A 17,196-nucleotide genomic window follows, 5' to 3' on the forward strand; every position below is an offset into this window, starting at 1 on the left:
ACTGCAAACTTAAACACATCCTAAAAGCTCGGAAAACAAATCAGTCCTTATACAGTATGTGGATATTTTATTGTTTAATGAGACATTTTTGTCATAATCCGCACCCATTGGTTAACGTTGTCAATATTGATTTGCAAAAGGTCACAGTGTTTACCAGGGAGCTTGTTGGGAAGGTCGATGTTTCCATATTCTTGAGAAAACTGAATCTTGCTCTCGGCGGGGTAGAGGAAGCCCCTGTTGGTCAACACAGGGATGGCTGTGCCGAGGGTCCTGTAATCCCGATCCTGAGAGTGTAGTTTGATAAACACCAGGTAGCTGGCGATAATGTCATTGGGCTTTTTCTAGAGCGAGAGAGGTTTAAATAAGTTTGCCAGACAAACTCATAATAGATGACAGCGCATAATGCACACATGCTAAACATTCTGAACGGTCACGCTTTCATCTAAAAAACCTATTAGGGTTTTGAGTAACATCAAAGTAACATCAACATGCAACAAAGTAACATCAAAATAAGGACAATGCTACAAGAATGATACAAAAATCTGTCGTCGTTTACTCATCCTCATGCCGTTCAAAACCTGTATACGTCTCTTTCTTCCGTGGAACACAAAAGAAGATATTTTGAGAATTTGTGTCTATTCAATGGAAGTCAATGGGGGATGCAATGTTTTTCTGTTACAATCATCCTTCAAAATATCTTCTTTCGTGCTCTGCAGAAGAAAGCAAGCCGTACAGGTTTGCAACGACCTGAGGGTGAGTTAATGATGAAGGGAATTTTATTTTTGGGTGAACTCCAGGTTAAATTCCAAAGGGGGTCTACCTTGACTAAGCTATGGACAAAAGTCAAAAGATATAATAAAGTGCAGAGGATCTAACCTCCCAGGACTTGCTCCTCAGCACAGGGTAGATATGCTTGTGTAGAACCTCTTGGGGCTCAAGTTCATGGATGTTGAGTCTTCGGAGCAGCTCCCGCACCTGTGAGTTCCCCAGTTCATCCAGACACACCAGCAGCTGTGGCTCTACGATACGCAAATCCTGGTACAGAGCCTTCAGATCTACAAGACCAAATAAACCCAGAAAGTCTTAGGGTACGTTTATGTGGATATTTGACGCAGCACAACCAAGGAGCGCAGAGGCTGGCATTATTGTTTGGGGAATACTAGCGCATGCGCTTTTGTTTTTAGGCATTCATACCCCAACGATGAGTGAATGTGCAAATTCACTCCCTGACATAGATGGCGCTTAATGAAAAACAGAAATAACCCAGGACACAAGGTGGTGCTGTGCAACATTATGCTTCTGACAATGTGTGCTCTGTGTTGTGCTTGAGGGCTACCAAGTCATGTTTCACTGTAACTTCAGCAACTCCAGGCACGTGAACAAAACCACAAATCTCATTGACTGGCCAATTTTTAACGTGGCGCGTCAAACAAAAGAAACCAGCCTGAGGTGTTTTTTTTAAAAGGACGCTTTTACGGCTGCTGTTTTGCGCGTCACGACGAGCTTTTACACGTATGCGTATGACACCATCGTTTTTAGAAAACGCCGCCTTCAGAGTTTACACAGAAAGGATAATGCCTTAGTTTTAAAAAACTTGCACTTTAAGACCTGTTTTCAAAAGTATGCATTTTCAGTTCCCCTAAACGCTGTTGTCGTGTAAATGAACCGCCAAAACGCATAAAACATTTTTCGTTGAAAACGGTCTAGTATAAACAGCCTCTTAGTGCACCAGCTAATGCGTGACCTACTTCCTGTGACTCCCGCTGAGACTGTTCAGGCTCAAATCCTGATGTTTAATTAATCGCCTCCCTGCTTTTAGCTGATTTTATCTGACATGGAGAGTCAGTCTGGCATTTTTCATTCAACTAGAATTCAGAGTGTAACCACCCTGGCTGAGTCTAAATCTGTTACGACATTTCTGACAGCAACACAGAAAAACGACTCTTAATATGCGTTTAAAATAAAGCAGGGCGAATTTCTCATCTGTCATCTGGGTTTCATTCATAAAACCTTGTTCTCTTTTTACTGACTGCAGTGACTCTCTCGTGTGAGTCACCTCATTGATGATTCAGGTAATAAGGAGATGAAGATCATTCATTTTGAAGACAGGTCTAAAGAAATCTGCGCGCAATGACGCCTGTTACCTATGTGAGAAACTTCTGACTATTCATGAGGGCAAGTTGCATTGATGAATTACCTGTTTGAGCTTGCGTCACATCACTGAGAGGGAAAAATACGCCCTCCGCACTTAAAGAAACAACAGTGCCGTTGGCTAGAGGGATCATGGGAACCTCTTTGAGAGACTGGAGAAGGGCCTCCATATCGCCATACTCCATATCCAGCGCACGGAAGTTACACACTAACAGTTTGGCAAGCTTCTTTAGGTCTTGTTCTGAAAAGACAATAGAGAATATAATGAGGGAATGACAGATAGAAATACTAGATTTGGTTTAGAAGAACTTTTGCTTTAATTTGCCAACGACAGGACAACATTCGGTAAACATACTGTAAGCAGTAAGGAAATCAACGTTTTCTTTAAAGGCTTCTTTTAGTGATCATTTCTGTCCTCATTTACTAAACCTTCATGACATTTCAGACGTCTTCCGCAAAACACAAAAGAAGATGTTGGTAACTGAATAATGGAGGTACCCATTGACTTTGGCAGTGGTTTTGTGACCACACAATAGAAGTGAATAAGTACAGCCATTGTTACCAACATTCTTCAAAATATATTATTTTGTGTTCAACAAACAATTTAACACAGTGCAGAAAACATGTGTCGTGTGTACCTGATTTAAGATGGCCATGTTGCACTAGATCTCTGGCCATTGCGCAGGTGACCGTAAGGATTTCTGAGGTTCTGAGGCGATGGACGCCCAGCGCAGTCAGGAGGGAGCCAGAAAGGCTTGACTGCAGCGCAGGATGCAGGTACGAGAGACTCAGGGACCTACACAGATCCTCTCCTCCAATGACATCCTGAATCAAGCGGTCCTGACACACGGCTAGCTGAGACGGCTGTTTGAATTCAACTCTGCCCTCTGTTAAGAGAATCATATCTGTATCTGCACTCATTCATTACAGTGAAAAAACATACAAATACTTCAATTCAAGGGGATTTTATTAGATGGCTCCTTCAGGATCTTAAATCTAAATACCATACTTTGTAGAACTAGACAGCAGTGAACTAAACACTATACTATGACATTATCTTAACAGCAGATAAAACTCACTTCTGTTTTATTTGACCAAGACATTATGAAAAACTGTTGTTTTTACAAATGACAGATGTTTGATTCTTACACAATGAATAGAATACATTTTGATTTAGGGTTAGGCCGCGTGTTCACCAAAGCATTTTAACACGTCTGAAAACACCAGGCGCTTATTTGAAAATGCCGGCTGCGAGAGCATTACAATTTTTTTCAGCGGAGACACTTTGGTTGTTAATTTTTATGTTGCAAGTAGTTTCAAATTTATCCGGAAGTTTGTAAAAAGCTGGTGGATGTCATCTGGTACAGAAATGAATCGTCCGAGACAGAAATATGAACTCCAGCATTGTTCTAGTTTGTGTACATAAACATACATACATACTGTGCATACAAGTAAGATGTGCTGATTGGTTGGTGTGGTTTTTGTCCAACCCCCCTGAACTGTAATTAAACGGCTCAGTAAAAATGACATTGATGAGCTCAGAGTTTTATTTTAGAGGATAAAACCGTTGCTTGGTGTGAATTAAAAACACCAGCTGCTGTCCTTAGGGGAAAATGCTTTCGTGAACACACCCTTAAACATAAGGATTAACTCTTACCGTTGTCCTCTTTTGCTGGGAGACACGCTTTGCCCTTTAGTAGCTGGTTGATCTGATTGGCTACTGGATTAAAGAAGTCCAGTATCTCACATGGCTGAGGGATAAACTGCAAGAAGTAACACAGTCCTTCCAGCCCACTGAACTCTGGGTGTTGCTGTGGGATTAACAAGCATGCGCACACACACGCACGCACAAACACGGCTGTGAATGTTTACTCTCATAAATCACAAAGAGTTGTAACACCATGTACTGTAGTCTAAATACAGACTAGTATGACCCCTTAAAATCAAAGTTATGAAATGTGGTGTAGATGTTGGTCCGTGTCTGTTAGTTTCACACTGTTGCACGTGTTTGCAAAATTGTAACCCTAGACCACAAAACCAGTGTTGAGTAGAACCGGAATGTTGCAGTAATAGCCAAAACTATATTGTAAGGGTCAAAATTATCGATTTTTCATTGATGCTAAAAATAATAAGGATATTAAGTAAAGATCATGGTCCACAAAGATTGGTTTAAATTTTCCATCGTAAATATAATATAATAATACTAACTATTTAGGATGCAGTAAAATCGCTAACAAATATGCCTGGAAACACGGTGTCATGATTCTGCCTTGACTTGCCTTGCCTTGCCCTGCCTTGCCTTGCCCTGCCCTGCCCTGCCCTGCCCTGCCCTGCCCTGCCCTGCCCTGCCCTGCCCTGCCCTGCCCTGCCCTGCCCTGCCCTGCCCTGCCCTGCCCTGCCCTGCATGACATGAATCATGACAGAACCACGTGTTTTATGTGGAGAGAAACATATTATTGTCAATCAGGACATAATATGCGTTCTCTCCAGTCTCGTCATTTGGCCCCGCCGCTCTCGTTCCTAGTATAGCTTTCCTCCTGTGTCTCATTACCCACACCTGCCCATCGTCATCTCTTTTGTTAGTCTCCCTATTTAATGCCCTCTTGTCTATTGTCTTGCGCTTGTTCGTTTTGCATTCATGTGTCTGTATCTCGTGCCTGTGATTGCATCATATCTCTTAGACATTCCAAGAGCCTGAGTTAAAGTGAGTTTTAGTTATTGATTAGTCTGTTGTTGTTTGTCTAGTGTTGTTAAATCCCTGTTAGTTTAGTTAAGTCCTCCTCCTCCAGTTCTTGTATGTTCTTTTACCCCATTGTGGGCTTTTGTTTTGTTCCTGTTTTTATACATTAAATCCCTTGTTAACCCCTTCATCCCTGGGTCTGCCTGCACTTGGGTTCTCCCCTGAGATCTCTCCCTGAGATCGTGACACACGGCTACAAAAACATGTGGTGATCACTCGCTGCTGGCTGCTCTTTGAGACAACATCATTACAGCGGTAAGCCAATAGAGAGCTTTAAAACAAACCTACAGCGTCTCTGGTTAACAACTTTAAAGGCAATTTTCTTAATATTTTGATTTTTTTGCACCCTCAGATTCCAGACTTCTGCCAATTATCATCCTAACCAACCATATATCAATAGACAGCCTATGTATTCAGCATTCAGATGATGTAAAAATCTCAATTTCGAAAAATTGACCATTAAAACAGATTTGTTTGTCGAGGGTCAATTAATTTATAAAAATACACATTTATTCCAGAAATAGAGAGCTAAATATTTTAGCAATAAGATTGTTTCTTACTCTAATACTGACTAATAATCTCAAGTAGCAAATCATTCATGGCTGTGATGTAAACTTTTAATATGGCCAATCCTATTTTTCATTTTTAATACGAAATAAATCAATGTAGAAGAGAAAACGGTTCGACGATTTCTAACATATTTGAGATGACGTCAATCTCAGGCTTGAGTTGAAAAGCAAATCTAATGTACATATTATTAGATATATTTGCATGAATGTTGTCTTTCACTTCTCTCTTACATTGAAGACGTCCATGGCATGAACAAACAGCTGTGGGATCTCTGAGCGGAGCCACTGATTCCAGGAGCTGTCCCTGTCCACATCCTCTCTGGAAGACGGGATGTCAAAATCACCTGCAAAAAACATGACTTTGAAAAACGTGACATTCAACTATAGAAAAAACTAGGAGTTGCGTATACGATCCTGAACCTTGGATGATGAAACGGAAACCAAAGCTGCGAAGTGGAAGAAAGGCAAAGACGGGCTGTTTTTGAGGTATCGCGTCAGGCGAAGACGAGTCGCTGAGCTGGAATGCCAGGGCTAGTTCTGTTGACTCCACATCTTCTTTAATCTGTTACAAACACAGATCCAAAAAACACTTAGCTCACGTTAAAACTGTGTGACATCACAAACATTCTGCATTCTATAACATGCATTTTCACATCAGCAAGTGTAGTTTTAAAAATGAAGAGGCTCAGAAATGTCGGAAGCGAGTTAGCATTTAGGACTTCGCTACGGTTTTTCGAATGGGTTTTTTTATAGCGCTGAAATTAGGTCTGTGGTAAAAAACTTAAAACATAGAAGCAGATTTCTTCACGGAGTAATTACATTTTTAATAAAGTCTGAAAGAGTTGGTGGTGGTGACATAGATATCGAGCAACCTTAAGTGATGTCTGTTTTGTAGCGTCGTGTTAGCGTTTTACTTCTGCCGATTGTATTTCGGCTTCAAAAGTAACAAATGTTGTGTTTATTTGTAGAGATTATCTTTAACAAAGGTTTAAGATGTTTATACATTTTGTCTATAATCACAGCGCTTAGTTTTTGCAATCTTCCAAAAGTCTATGGGGAAACTGCATAGGCTTTGGTCGAGGGAAGCAGCGCAGCATTTACTTGCGAGTTAGCTTACAAAATGCGTAATCCCTGATCCTCTCCATTAAAAAAACTAAACTTAATACATTAGCACATATCCATCAGGATTTGATTAATTTTATGTTCTTGCTGTTGAAGGGGTGGGTGGGTTTTCATGCCCCTCGCTACAATCATTAAACCCTGGAAACACTGTCTAACCACTACACCAGATTGTGTTTCTCCAGTCAGTAGAAAAGTTATGATAAAAAACAAACGGAAAGATTGTGTTTGTGAATGGAGAGCACAGAAAGTGTCAATTGTCACTGCACAAACCCAGACAAAAGAACCACATTCACTGCACTTTGCTAACAAGGCTTCTTGCATAAAGTTTGAATGAGACGATATTGTAAAACACTTTTACTCACAGGGGTATAAAGCAGCAGAACACTTGCGTAACACCCTTATCACAGCAGCACATTTGGTTAAAGCTGCTTGTACATGCTTGTAAAAGCAAAGGCTTGCTGAATGCCAATTTAGAAAAGGTGAAACTGGGACTACACAAAAGTTACAACAGCATCATTTTACCTTTAATTCATTTGAACATATGCTAACAAGTGTGTATAAAGGATCCAAAACTTGCCTTTTCAGGGAAAAGCATTTTCTTGACCACAAGCCAGCGCTCGACTCCACCCGTGTGTGCCACCTCCAGAACATTATGGCTCAAATCTCGGCGGGTCATGGCCACCGAAAGCTTCTCCGTCTTGTAAAGACAAAACAAAAGTTGTCTTTTATCATTTGGATGGCTGGGCATTAGGCGGTCACTGAAAGGAGCATTTATTACCTCATTGAAAATGTTGATAGAACGAAGACGATGAAGGAAAAGAAGAAGAGAGGGATGCACATCATGGAAAAGGTTCTTCGTCTGGTAGCTCTCTGATCGCAGAGGGAGGTGGATCTTTGTGGTCCATCTGAAACAAAATCATTTTAATAAAATATATTTTAACATTTTTGTACATCCATGCAATTTATGAGTGCAGTTGCTATAGTGTTCGGAGTGCTTTGGAATGCGTTGCTATGTAGTTGCTAAGGAGTACAGTGTTGTTTCTAGGATAATCCAGATTTCTCATGTGTCATACTGCAATGCCATTTTCAATAAATTTATAGAAAATTCTATAAATCATCCACTTGTTGAAAATCAAAAATCTGATTGCTTGTGAAACTAACAGCACAACTGTTGACACGCTTCACAATTTGATGTATTCTACAGTGTAACTTTTTAACAATTCTGTGATGCTAATTATAGTGGTAATACACTATTTATTATTATTATTTAATATATTATTACAATGTTTTAGTGTATATTTACCTAAAGTAATTTTTTATGATATGTTGGTTCATTGCAAATAAAAAAAAACTGTACACATTTTATTTCCCCAAATGTCACTGTCAGAATATTCCTAGAAAGAGAGAACTACGTTTGCGACGTTCAGCTGTGTTTGTCTTGTAATTTCTGCGTACGAGTAATAATACCAAAATGTATAAATGTGTTTTTTTTTTGAGTATCATCAATAATATCAAATGTATGTGATTTTTGTATTCAGCAGGTTAAACTTAATCAAGAAACTTTTTTTAAAAATTAGCGAAACACTTTTATCATTTTGACAACGCTTTTATCAAGCATGCCAGAGTGGAATATCAAAGCTTTTTTTATGTAAACATCTTATGGTCGTGTGATTTTTTAACCTTTTTTCAGAAATCTCCTTGGCAACAGAGCTCACAGGTCTTTCCCGGTCAACCCAGTGTGGTAGAATGTATCCCATGGGGCTGCTGGTCTTGTCGAATTGAATGTGGAAGCCATTGGAGTGGATCTCAGGACAGTTGGTAACTTTAAAAACCGATTTAAAGCCAATGCCCTTTTGCCCTGTTTCACAAAGTTGAGAGGTGTTAGTAAAAACATGCTGTGTGAGCACAGAGACAAAAACACACATTTTACAACGCATACTGCAGCTTCAAGCGAACGCATTCATTTATTTCACGTACCAATGTAGCCATATTTATGTTTTCCCTTTGTGCTCCTGCCAACATCACAGATGGCACGAATGTTCTTCTCCTCGAACCCACACTCGTTGTTTAGGATGGTGATGCAGTCTCTCTCCACCACGAAGGTCAGAGCTGGGTGCTCTCCACCATCAGGATAACTGTTATCATCAGCGTTCTGCACACAAAACCAATTTATTTCATAATAGAGTTTTTGCATGTGGTTTGTTCTTTGAAAAGATTTGAGTAGGGACCTGTATGAGCTCTAGGACGAAGTGTGTGTCCTTGCTGTATAGCTCAGTGGAGAGACGTTCCAGGCTTCGGCCCAGTCGCGCCTGCTGCTTTCTCATTAAGTTCTGACCCTCCTCGTTGAGCTCGACACCGATGCCAAACTCTGTTTTCCTATAAAAACATGTGGTGACATTAATACTGACCATAACTGTAAAAGTTGTAGCAATGTAAAGAAAACATTTAAGCTTGATTATACAACAGGACTGGTTCTCAAATCTGATTGGCTGAGAGCCATGAAATATTTCACCAGTATCACCACGGTTTCTGATTTATCTAAACTAGATAGTGATAGTGCTCTTATATCAGCGGCTGTGATTGCCTGCAGCCTCGTGCCTCTAACCTAAGCCATGCTGATATAAGAGCACTGTCACACTCCTACTCGGACGATATTGCATTATTAAAACATTATTGCGACTCTACTGTAAGTTTGTCGGATTTAGTTATTCTAGGTGTTATCAAAAGTCCTGAGTTTTGAGATCTTAGAGAGCGTGATGGCTTGTAGTGTGATAAAAGCTCTGTGAGGTAGGTAGGGGCTAAACCCTTTAAGGCTTTATAAGTGATTAAAAGAATTTTAAAGTCAATACGATACCTAATGCACTGTTTGACACGGTCAATCACCAGATACTGCTAGCAACCCTGTCATCCTTAGGAATCTCAGGCTCCCCTCTCCGCTGGTTACAATCCTACCTCTCCGGCAGTTCATTCAAGGTGTCATGGAGGGGCTCGCTGTCCACTGCTCACCACATGTTCACTGGGGTCCCTCAGGGATCGGTGCTTGGACCGCTGCTCTTTTCCATATACATGACATTCTTAGGACCCATCATACGGGCACATGGCTTCTCGTATCACTGTTATGCTGACGACACCCAGATCTACATCTCATTTCACCCAGAGGATACCACTGTAGCAGCTCGCATAACAGCCTGCCTAGATGACATCTCAGCTTGGATGAAAGACCATCACCTCCAGCTGAACCTGGCCAAAACGGAACTACTCGTGTTTCCGGCATCCCCCACGGTGCAACATGATCTCACCATCCAACTTGGCAATTCCACAATCACTCCCTCCGAATCAGCCAGGAACCTCTGAGTCATATTTGATGAGCAGCTGTCCTTCAATGATCACATTGCAAAGACAACGCTATCCTGTCGATATGCCTTATTCAACATTCGAACACAACTCCTTGTCCAGGCCCTGGTAATCTCAAGGTTGGACTACTGCAATGCTCTCCTTGCTGGTCTTCCTGCAAAGGCTATCAAACCACTTCAGCTGGTTCAAAACGCAGCAGCACGCCTCATCTTCAAACAGCCCAAAAGGGCTCATGTGACACCCCTTTTCATCTCGCTCCACTGGCTACCGGTTGAAGCCCGTATTCAAGTCACTGATGTTTGCCTACAGGACTATCACTGGATCTGCACCGGCATACTTTCACACCCTACTGCACTCCTACACCCCATCAAGAACCCTGCGTTCAGCAAACGAGGGGAGCCTTGTAATGCCTTCTCATAAGGGCATTAAATCACTCTCCCGCTCATTCTCCGTCACAACTCCTTCCGGGTGGAACATTCTTCCTAACATGATCCGGTCAACCACATCTCTCACAACCTTCAAAAAACTACTTAACACACCTCTTCTGTGAATTCTTGACTAAATAAATTACTAATAAAAGAGTACACTAACCCTCTTCTCTTAACAGGTAATGGTCTAGCTTTTGTTGAAACTAGTAACTTTGTATTAGCACCTATTGTACTATTGCTCTTTTATGACATAAAAGGTCATAAAAGCTGGGTATCATCTGCATAGCAGTGGATGCTAATTCCATGTTTTCTAATAATGTTTCCAATGGGCAGCATGTATATGGCGAATAGCAAGGGTCCTAGAACCGATCCCTGAGGTAATCCATAATTGATTTGCGTTAGATTGGATGATTCCCCATTTAAATGCACAAATTGATGTCTGTCTGATAAGTAAGATCTGAACCATTGTAGTGCCTGTCCCTCAATACCGGTATAATTGTGTAAGCAAATAGAAGTATGTTATGGTCTACAGTATCGAACACAGCACTAAGGTCAAGCAGGACTAGGAGTGAGATGTTACCTTCATCTGATGCTATAAGCAGGTCGTTTGTAATTTTTACGAGCGCAGTTTCAGTACTATGATGCGGTCTAAAGCCTAACTGAAATTTTTCATGCATCTCATTATTTGTAAGAAAGAGCGGAGAGGGAGATTTGAAATCGGTCTATAATTTCCTAGTTTGTTTGGGACCAAGTTAGGTTTCTTTATAAGAGGCTTAATGATGGCCATCTTAAAGGGTCCTGGGACATGGCCTAGATTAATTGACGAGTTGATAATGTTATGAATGGGATTGCACAGGGTAGTAATTATTTTAATAATTTAGTTGGTATGGGGTCTAATAAGCAAGTTGTTGCTATAAGTTTAATAAATTCATCCTGATTTAGCATTATATCAGTACACCTAGATTGTCTCGTCCAATCAGATTCAAGCTTCGGAAATGCATCTTTCATACGTTGCATCGGATATAGTTCATCGCAAAATTTTAATTTTTGTCATGATTTACTCACCCACTTGATATTTCAAACCTGTATGGATTTCTTTCTTTTGCAGAACACAAAAGATTATTTCTTGAAAAAAATGCATCGACTTGCTTTGGTTTTGTCTCCATACAACCGCACTCAAAAGGGACCAACAGTTTTCTTTTACTGACATTTTTCTTAATATCTTCTTTTGTGTTTTGCAGAATAAAGAAATGTCTAAATAAGATGAGTAAATGACGACTGAATTTAATTTGGGGGTGAACTATCCCTTTAAGTAAAACTAAAAGCGGAGTGTACCTGATGTCTTCTATGATGGCTTTGTGCTCATTGTCCTCTGGTTGAGCAGATGTCATCTGATCTTCATCCTGAAGGTCTTGGTTCTCCTCTTCCCCCTGCACACAGCTGTCTGTGACTTCACCATGCTCAGATACCAGCTCATACATCTGCTCATCCTCATCATCGTCTGAATGAAGAAACGTGTGAAAATGCTTTAAAGGGCTCCTTTATGTTCAGTTTTAAATGAAAAAATATAGGTGAACCTTTTGAAGAGTAGGTAGTAGATGAATCTATGCATACTAGATGCATTTGTTTACTTATGTTTAAAAAACATGAGTTTTGTTTCTTCCCAAGGTTTCTTTCTAATCTGTTTAATATTTTAGGAAGACGATTTGGCTTACTGGGGGATTTGTAAGGGCGCTTTTCTTTATAACACAAATTTGGAACGATATGAATTCTGAAAAGCACAACTCGTATAATGAACTGAAAAAAGGGAGTTTAGATGAAGGCTCTGTCAGCAAAGCTTACCTTGCTGATGGGCTCCTCCAGGGCTGCTAGAAGTGCTGAGCACTGTTTCTTCTTCATTGTCCATTTCATTCAGACTCAATACAGATGACATGTCACTCATGGAGTCTTCCACCACAGACTGCAAGGAAAACATTCCCCATCATAACTAGGAATTTCCAGTATCTATCAGCATGCTCTAAATGTGATGAATCTGCATCTTCACAACAAAAATATGTATTCTGCACATTTTATAGTATTATATCTCATACAATCATTTTGTTTGTTTGTTATTATGTTGTTCTTGCTGAGTGCACACAAAACTCAAGCTAATACATTTCCTCATGTGTGCAATTTAATGATTCAATCAGCCATAACCATAGGTGAATCAATCACAAGAGTCATTTGTCCAAATCATTTAAACAACCCGCTTCGTCACAAATATAGATTGCTTACTCACTCAATGAACCTCAAATTATTTTATTTGACTATAATATGAAACAGTTCCTATGTTTTCACAATTGTATGCAAGTGAAACTACAACTGTGAAGTAACTAGTACTAGTGCATGCATTCAAAACTCTAGCTTGATTTTTATTGATATAATTATTTATATAGAAATCTGTTGAAGAATTTCATCGTTACTGCCGAACAAGTGGGTTCGTGGCGCTTTGCAATCTCGTAAGAAACATTAAAGTAATTTACTGAACCAGAAGTAAAAATCAAACCTGCGTGAGTAAGGGCACTTCAGGAGCAGCTGGCAGAACAAGTTTGTTGTTGAAGTCAGTTCTCCACTCGGTTATACCCAGAAGCAGCCCCATTTGATGAAGCTTGTTCAGGTAGCGTGTGTCTGAAAGAGCAGCGTCCAGGAGGAGCGTTTTAGATTTGGCTTGACCAAGGACTTTAGAGAGGGGCTCCAAGAACACCTGAGAAATTACATCAGAGTAAAATAACTATAAGCTGCGTATCGCTGTGCATTTCAGACAAAAGAAAAAGAGAAGATATGGATAAATATACAGTACATAACATGGGATACATGCTTTTTTTTCTATATGTGAGCTAGTCTGGGAAAACTCACTTCAGGTCATTTATTGAGCTTTACGGTTTCTACATAGAATCATGATATCTTTAAAGCTGACTGGTCCCCTAAAAAAGAAAATTCTGTCATCATTACTTGTGTACATTTCTTTGTTTTGAGGAACACAGAGAAATGTATTTGTTTGCTTAAAACCATACAGTTCTTGGCCACCATTGACAACCATAGTAGGGACAACGGTAGTCAAAAGTGCCCCAGAACAGTTTGATTTCCTACATTCTTCACAATATCTCTTAGACATTTTAAAGGAATTTTTCCTACTATGGTTGTCAATGGTGGCCAAAAACTGTTTGGTTTCAAGCATTCTTACAAATATATTTCTCTGTGTTCAACCAGAACAAAGAAATTCATACAGACTTGGAACAACCTGAGGGTGAGAAAATGACAGTATTTTCATATTTGGGTGAACTGTTCCTTTAATAGTAAGTAAGGACAAGACAAAAACGTAAACAATAGTCAAATGATTGGTTAAAATGACATGACATGAAACCGTTTGATTAAATGAATAACAAGTAATCTTATGATTTACTTGATTAAGTTATAAATCTAGACGGTTTTCTCAGACACATGACCTGGCCGAAATTAACATTGTGTCTCTGTTTGGTTATAATTTAACAATTTATTCTATATTTAATTCATATTCATATTTCATTGTATATTGATTGTATTAAATGAAATAAAAAATACTTCATAGTTATAGATTCTCTGCGGAGGTGTATCAGAAGTTAAGTTCGGGCCATGCAACATTTGTTTATGTTGTTGCAGCTGAAACCCTCTAAATTCGTTGTGTCGGTGTGTTTATGCATAGGATTATAAATGCACTGCATCTGAACTAAAACTACAGAAACTATAAAATACAATTTTACAAACATCTGACAGGTGTGGAAAACACTTCTAGTAATCTGATTCTATTAATTAGACAAATATCGTACGATTAATCGCCTTGGATGATGCACCAGCCTATTCCCTAATCATAAACCAAACATGCTCCAGGGAAAGTTAGATCTAACTTCTCTTTGAACTTGGTAAATATGGCTGTGTTAAAATGGGAATGAAAAAACAGCAGTACAGGCGTTAGAGACTAATGATCTGACAAAGGAGTGATCTTCTAACCCCCTGAAGAATGTGCCCTGCTAAATGACACTTGGCAATGGTTGTCATGACAACAACCTAGATATAGCACTTTTTCTCCCTTACGGGAGCTTTGCAACCCACCCACCTGCTGCCAAGACATCATCTCGTGTCAGTTTCCTGTGACCAGCAACAAAAGTTATGACAGCAAATTTTAACTCCCTATTAATCTTTGACTAATACTACTGATGTCTCAAAACCTGGTGGCTTTAAGAATTTTATGGGAGTAATGTGATGACATATTAATTTATTTTGCAACTGAAAAGGGCAGCATTGCTCGGTACCTGCTGCAGAAGCTCCTTGCAAATTCTTGTAGGCATCTGAGTGATGCATTCCAGCACAAATTTGGCCACAGCGCTGTACGAGTAGCCATCTTCCCCTGGTGTTATATCTGTGTCCAATTAAAAGCACCAACAATATATAACACTAACTCCAAAATGTGTTTATGGGGGAAAAAAACAAGTCTTGAGTGGGATAAACACACCAGTTTAGTTCAAAATGTGAAGGACAGTGACTAGAACATGACAAAGTGTTGCGACACTTGCGGTGTGAGAAGAGCACCTCCTACCTTCATGTGCAACTGCTACATTCAATGCACTCTCCATGTGATTGGCTAGGAGCGCCGTGGGGGTGTTCAGTATCCCATCAGCCACCACAATGGAGACCAAGTGGCCAGCTGTTCCAACTGGATCCAGAGCCAGAGCAGCCTTTGAGAAGAGTGCAGCACCCGTATCAGCAGTGACCCTCAGTAACACACCGGGAGACACCTCAAGAGCAAGCAGCTCTGTCTTACCTGGATAAAAAAGTCGTTGGTAGCCAAAACACTTTGAACCTCACTGACTTCCATTGTATTGACACAAAACATTTTCTTCTTATTTGTTCAGCAGAATTCATATGGAGGTTTTGAATGCATTTTTATTTAAGTTTCTAATGGTGACCTACCACAGTACTTGTCGATGAACTCTTTGAGAGAGCCATGGTTGGGCTGAAACACCAGCTCCCACTGGCTCCATTCCTCCAAGTCCTGCAGTAGAGGGGCTGATAGTAGACTCGCCAGTGCTTTATCACGGCTCACCTCTCCTAGCAGACCAACCATACTCGGCCCACACTCGCTAAAAAGACACATAAACATTTAGTGACCTGAATTACTTTACCTTTGTGATGAATGTACTGTATGTGCCTTTTGGATATTTTGCTTCATAGAAGATAATGTGATGGTGAATGTGATTTTAAAGGGATACTTCACCCAAAAATGAAAATTCTGTCATCATTTACTCACCTTCGAGTTGTTACAAATCTATATAAATGTCTTTGTTCTGATGAACACAGAGCAAGATATTTGGAAGAATGCTTGTGACCAAACAGATCTTGGTCCCCATTGACTCCCATAGTAGGAAAAGTATCCCATTACTATTAAGTGTTTTGTTTGTTCAACTGAAGAGAGGAAGTCATATACTGCACATCTGGGATGGCATAAGGGGGAGGCAATTCATTTAATGTTAAAAATGTATCTGTATACATTTATATTAACCAGAACAACAATCAAGTCCTACGCTAAGTATTCACTAATGGGCAATTCCAGTGTTATGGATGTGACATTTTCAAACCTTGAAAATTAAATTCTGTTTGTATTTGACTAAACCCCTGATGGTAGACTTCAGACATCATGAAAATATCGGGCCACAGAAATCTCAGTGGCTAACATTCTTCGAAATATATTTATTTGTGTTTAACCAAACAAATAAATGTATACAGGTTAGGAGCAACGTGAGGTGGAGTAATTCATGACAGAATTTTCATTTTTGGATGAACTATCCCATTAAGGTTGACATTTGCATTAAATTCCCTATTCTATGCTTATATACCAAGTGTTTTTCTTATTTGTTTTATTTTGTTGCATACCAAATAGAGTTTCTTTTTTGTTGGTATTTTATCATTCTAAAACCTAGAAAACAGTAAAAAATATTACAATACATAAGCATTCTGTTATGTTGTCCTCGTGTTTTGAATTGGTTTATTCCAACCAGTATAAGATATGTAAACCCAATTCTGGTCACAGATTTGAAGTTATGAGTACTGTTAAAGTACTTTAGATTGTGTGCATTCGCCGTCGCCTTACCCAGAATTAATGGGGAGCAGAGGACACTCGTAACGCACAACACTGGTGATGGCATCTCCGCTGAGTTCTTTTTGGCGCTGGGTGCAATCCACAAGAAAACTTAGGGGCCCGTGACCAAGCTCCCGACTGTCCTTTATCTGGTAATGGTTCCTCAGAGCAGCCTCCACGAATGCCAACTAATTCCCAACAAGAAAGAAAAAAGATGTCAATACCCACATCCATTCCAAGTATACCAAATATTCGGCCACCGAAAATGCACTTGAGCTAAATGCAATTTGTTTTTATGAGAGAACATTTCATTTTACAACCTTTCAGCAGGCAAGTAGGCCTGTACATTATTACTCAATGTACACATGAGTGGGGTCAAGTTAAACAATTTAGCTTGAATTTTATTTTATACTGTGCATTGTTGCAATGTGCTAAATACATATTTGCATAATTTGTAATTGATTTATTTTTTGAAACTTTAATATTAATTTATGCAATTGCAATGCTTTGATTTTAGTAAAGTTAGTACACAGTCATAGCCAGAAACCATAAATGGTATTAATAATTGGCATAATTTCTTTCGGTTTTTGGTTTCGGCCAAGAATTTTCATTTCGGTGCATCCGTAATTCCAAGTGTACATTTGTTGCTAAATCTGTTTAAAGATTAGTTATTCTTTGCAT

General features: G+C 39.6%; 1 protein-coding gene across 2 annotated transcripts in view; it reads right to left on the reverse strand.

The window, feature by feature from the left end:
- Nucleotides 1–17,196, reverse strand: part of LOC306905596 (uncharacterized protein) — a 41,789-nt gene that overhangs the window by 12,089 nt on the left and 12,504 nt on the right. For both annotated transcript variants that reach the window (XM_079476305.1, XM_079476306.1), the window contains 19 exons: nt 16,528–16,703; nt 15,351–15,520; nt 14,977–15,201; nt 14,693–14,799; nt 12,910–13,107; nt 12,207–12,324; nt 11,700–11,865; nt 8,811–8,958; nt 8,560–8,734; nt 8,263–8,440; nt 7,361–7,487; nt 7,160–7,279; nt 5,881–6,022; nt 5,692–5,804; nt 3,809–3,962; nt 2,790–3,038; nt 2,198–2,392; nt 877–1,055; nt 155–341 (listed from right to left, as the gene is read on the reverse strand). In XM_079476305.1, coding sequence (XP_079332431.1) covers nt 155–341; nt 877–1,055; nt 2,198–2,392; nt 2,790–3,038; nt 3,809–3,962; nt 5,692–5,804; nt 5,881–6,022; nt 7,160–7,279; nt 7,361–7,487; nt 8,263–8,440; nt 8,560–8,734; nt 8,811–8,958; nt 11,700–11,865; nt 12,207–12,324; nt 12,910–13,107; nt 14,693–14,799; nt 14,977–15,201; nt 15,351–15,520; nt 16,528–16,703 — 3,127 coding nt within the window. The remainder of the gene's footprint in view (nt 1–154; nt 342–876; nt 1,056–2,197; nt 2,393–2,789; nt 3,039–3,808; nt 3,963–5,691; nt 5,805–5,880; nt 6,023–7,159; nt 7,280–7,360; nt 7,488–8,262; nt 8,441–8,559; nt 8,735–8,810; nt 8,959–11,699; nt 11,866–12,206; nt 12,325–12,909; nt 13,108–14,692; nt 14,800–14,976; nt 15,202–15,350; nt 15,521–16,527; nt 16,704–17,196) is intronic.

This window comes from Barbatula barbatula, assembly GCF_947034865.1.
Source record: "Barbatula barbatula genome assembly, chromosome: 16".
NCBI lineage: Eukaryota > Metazoa > Chordata > Actinopteri > Cypriniformes > Nemacheilidae > Barbatula > Barbatula barbatula.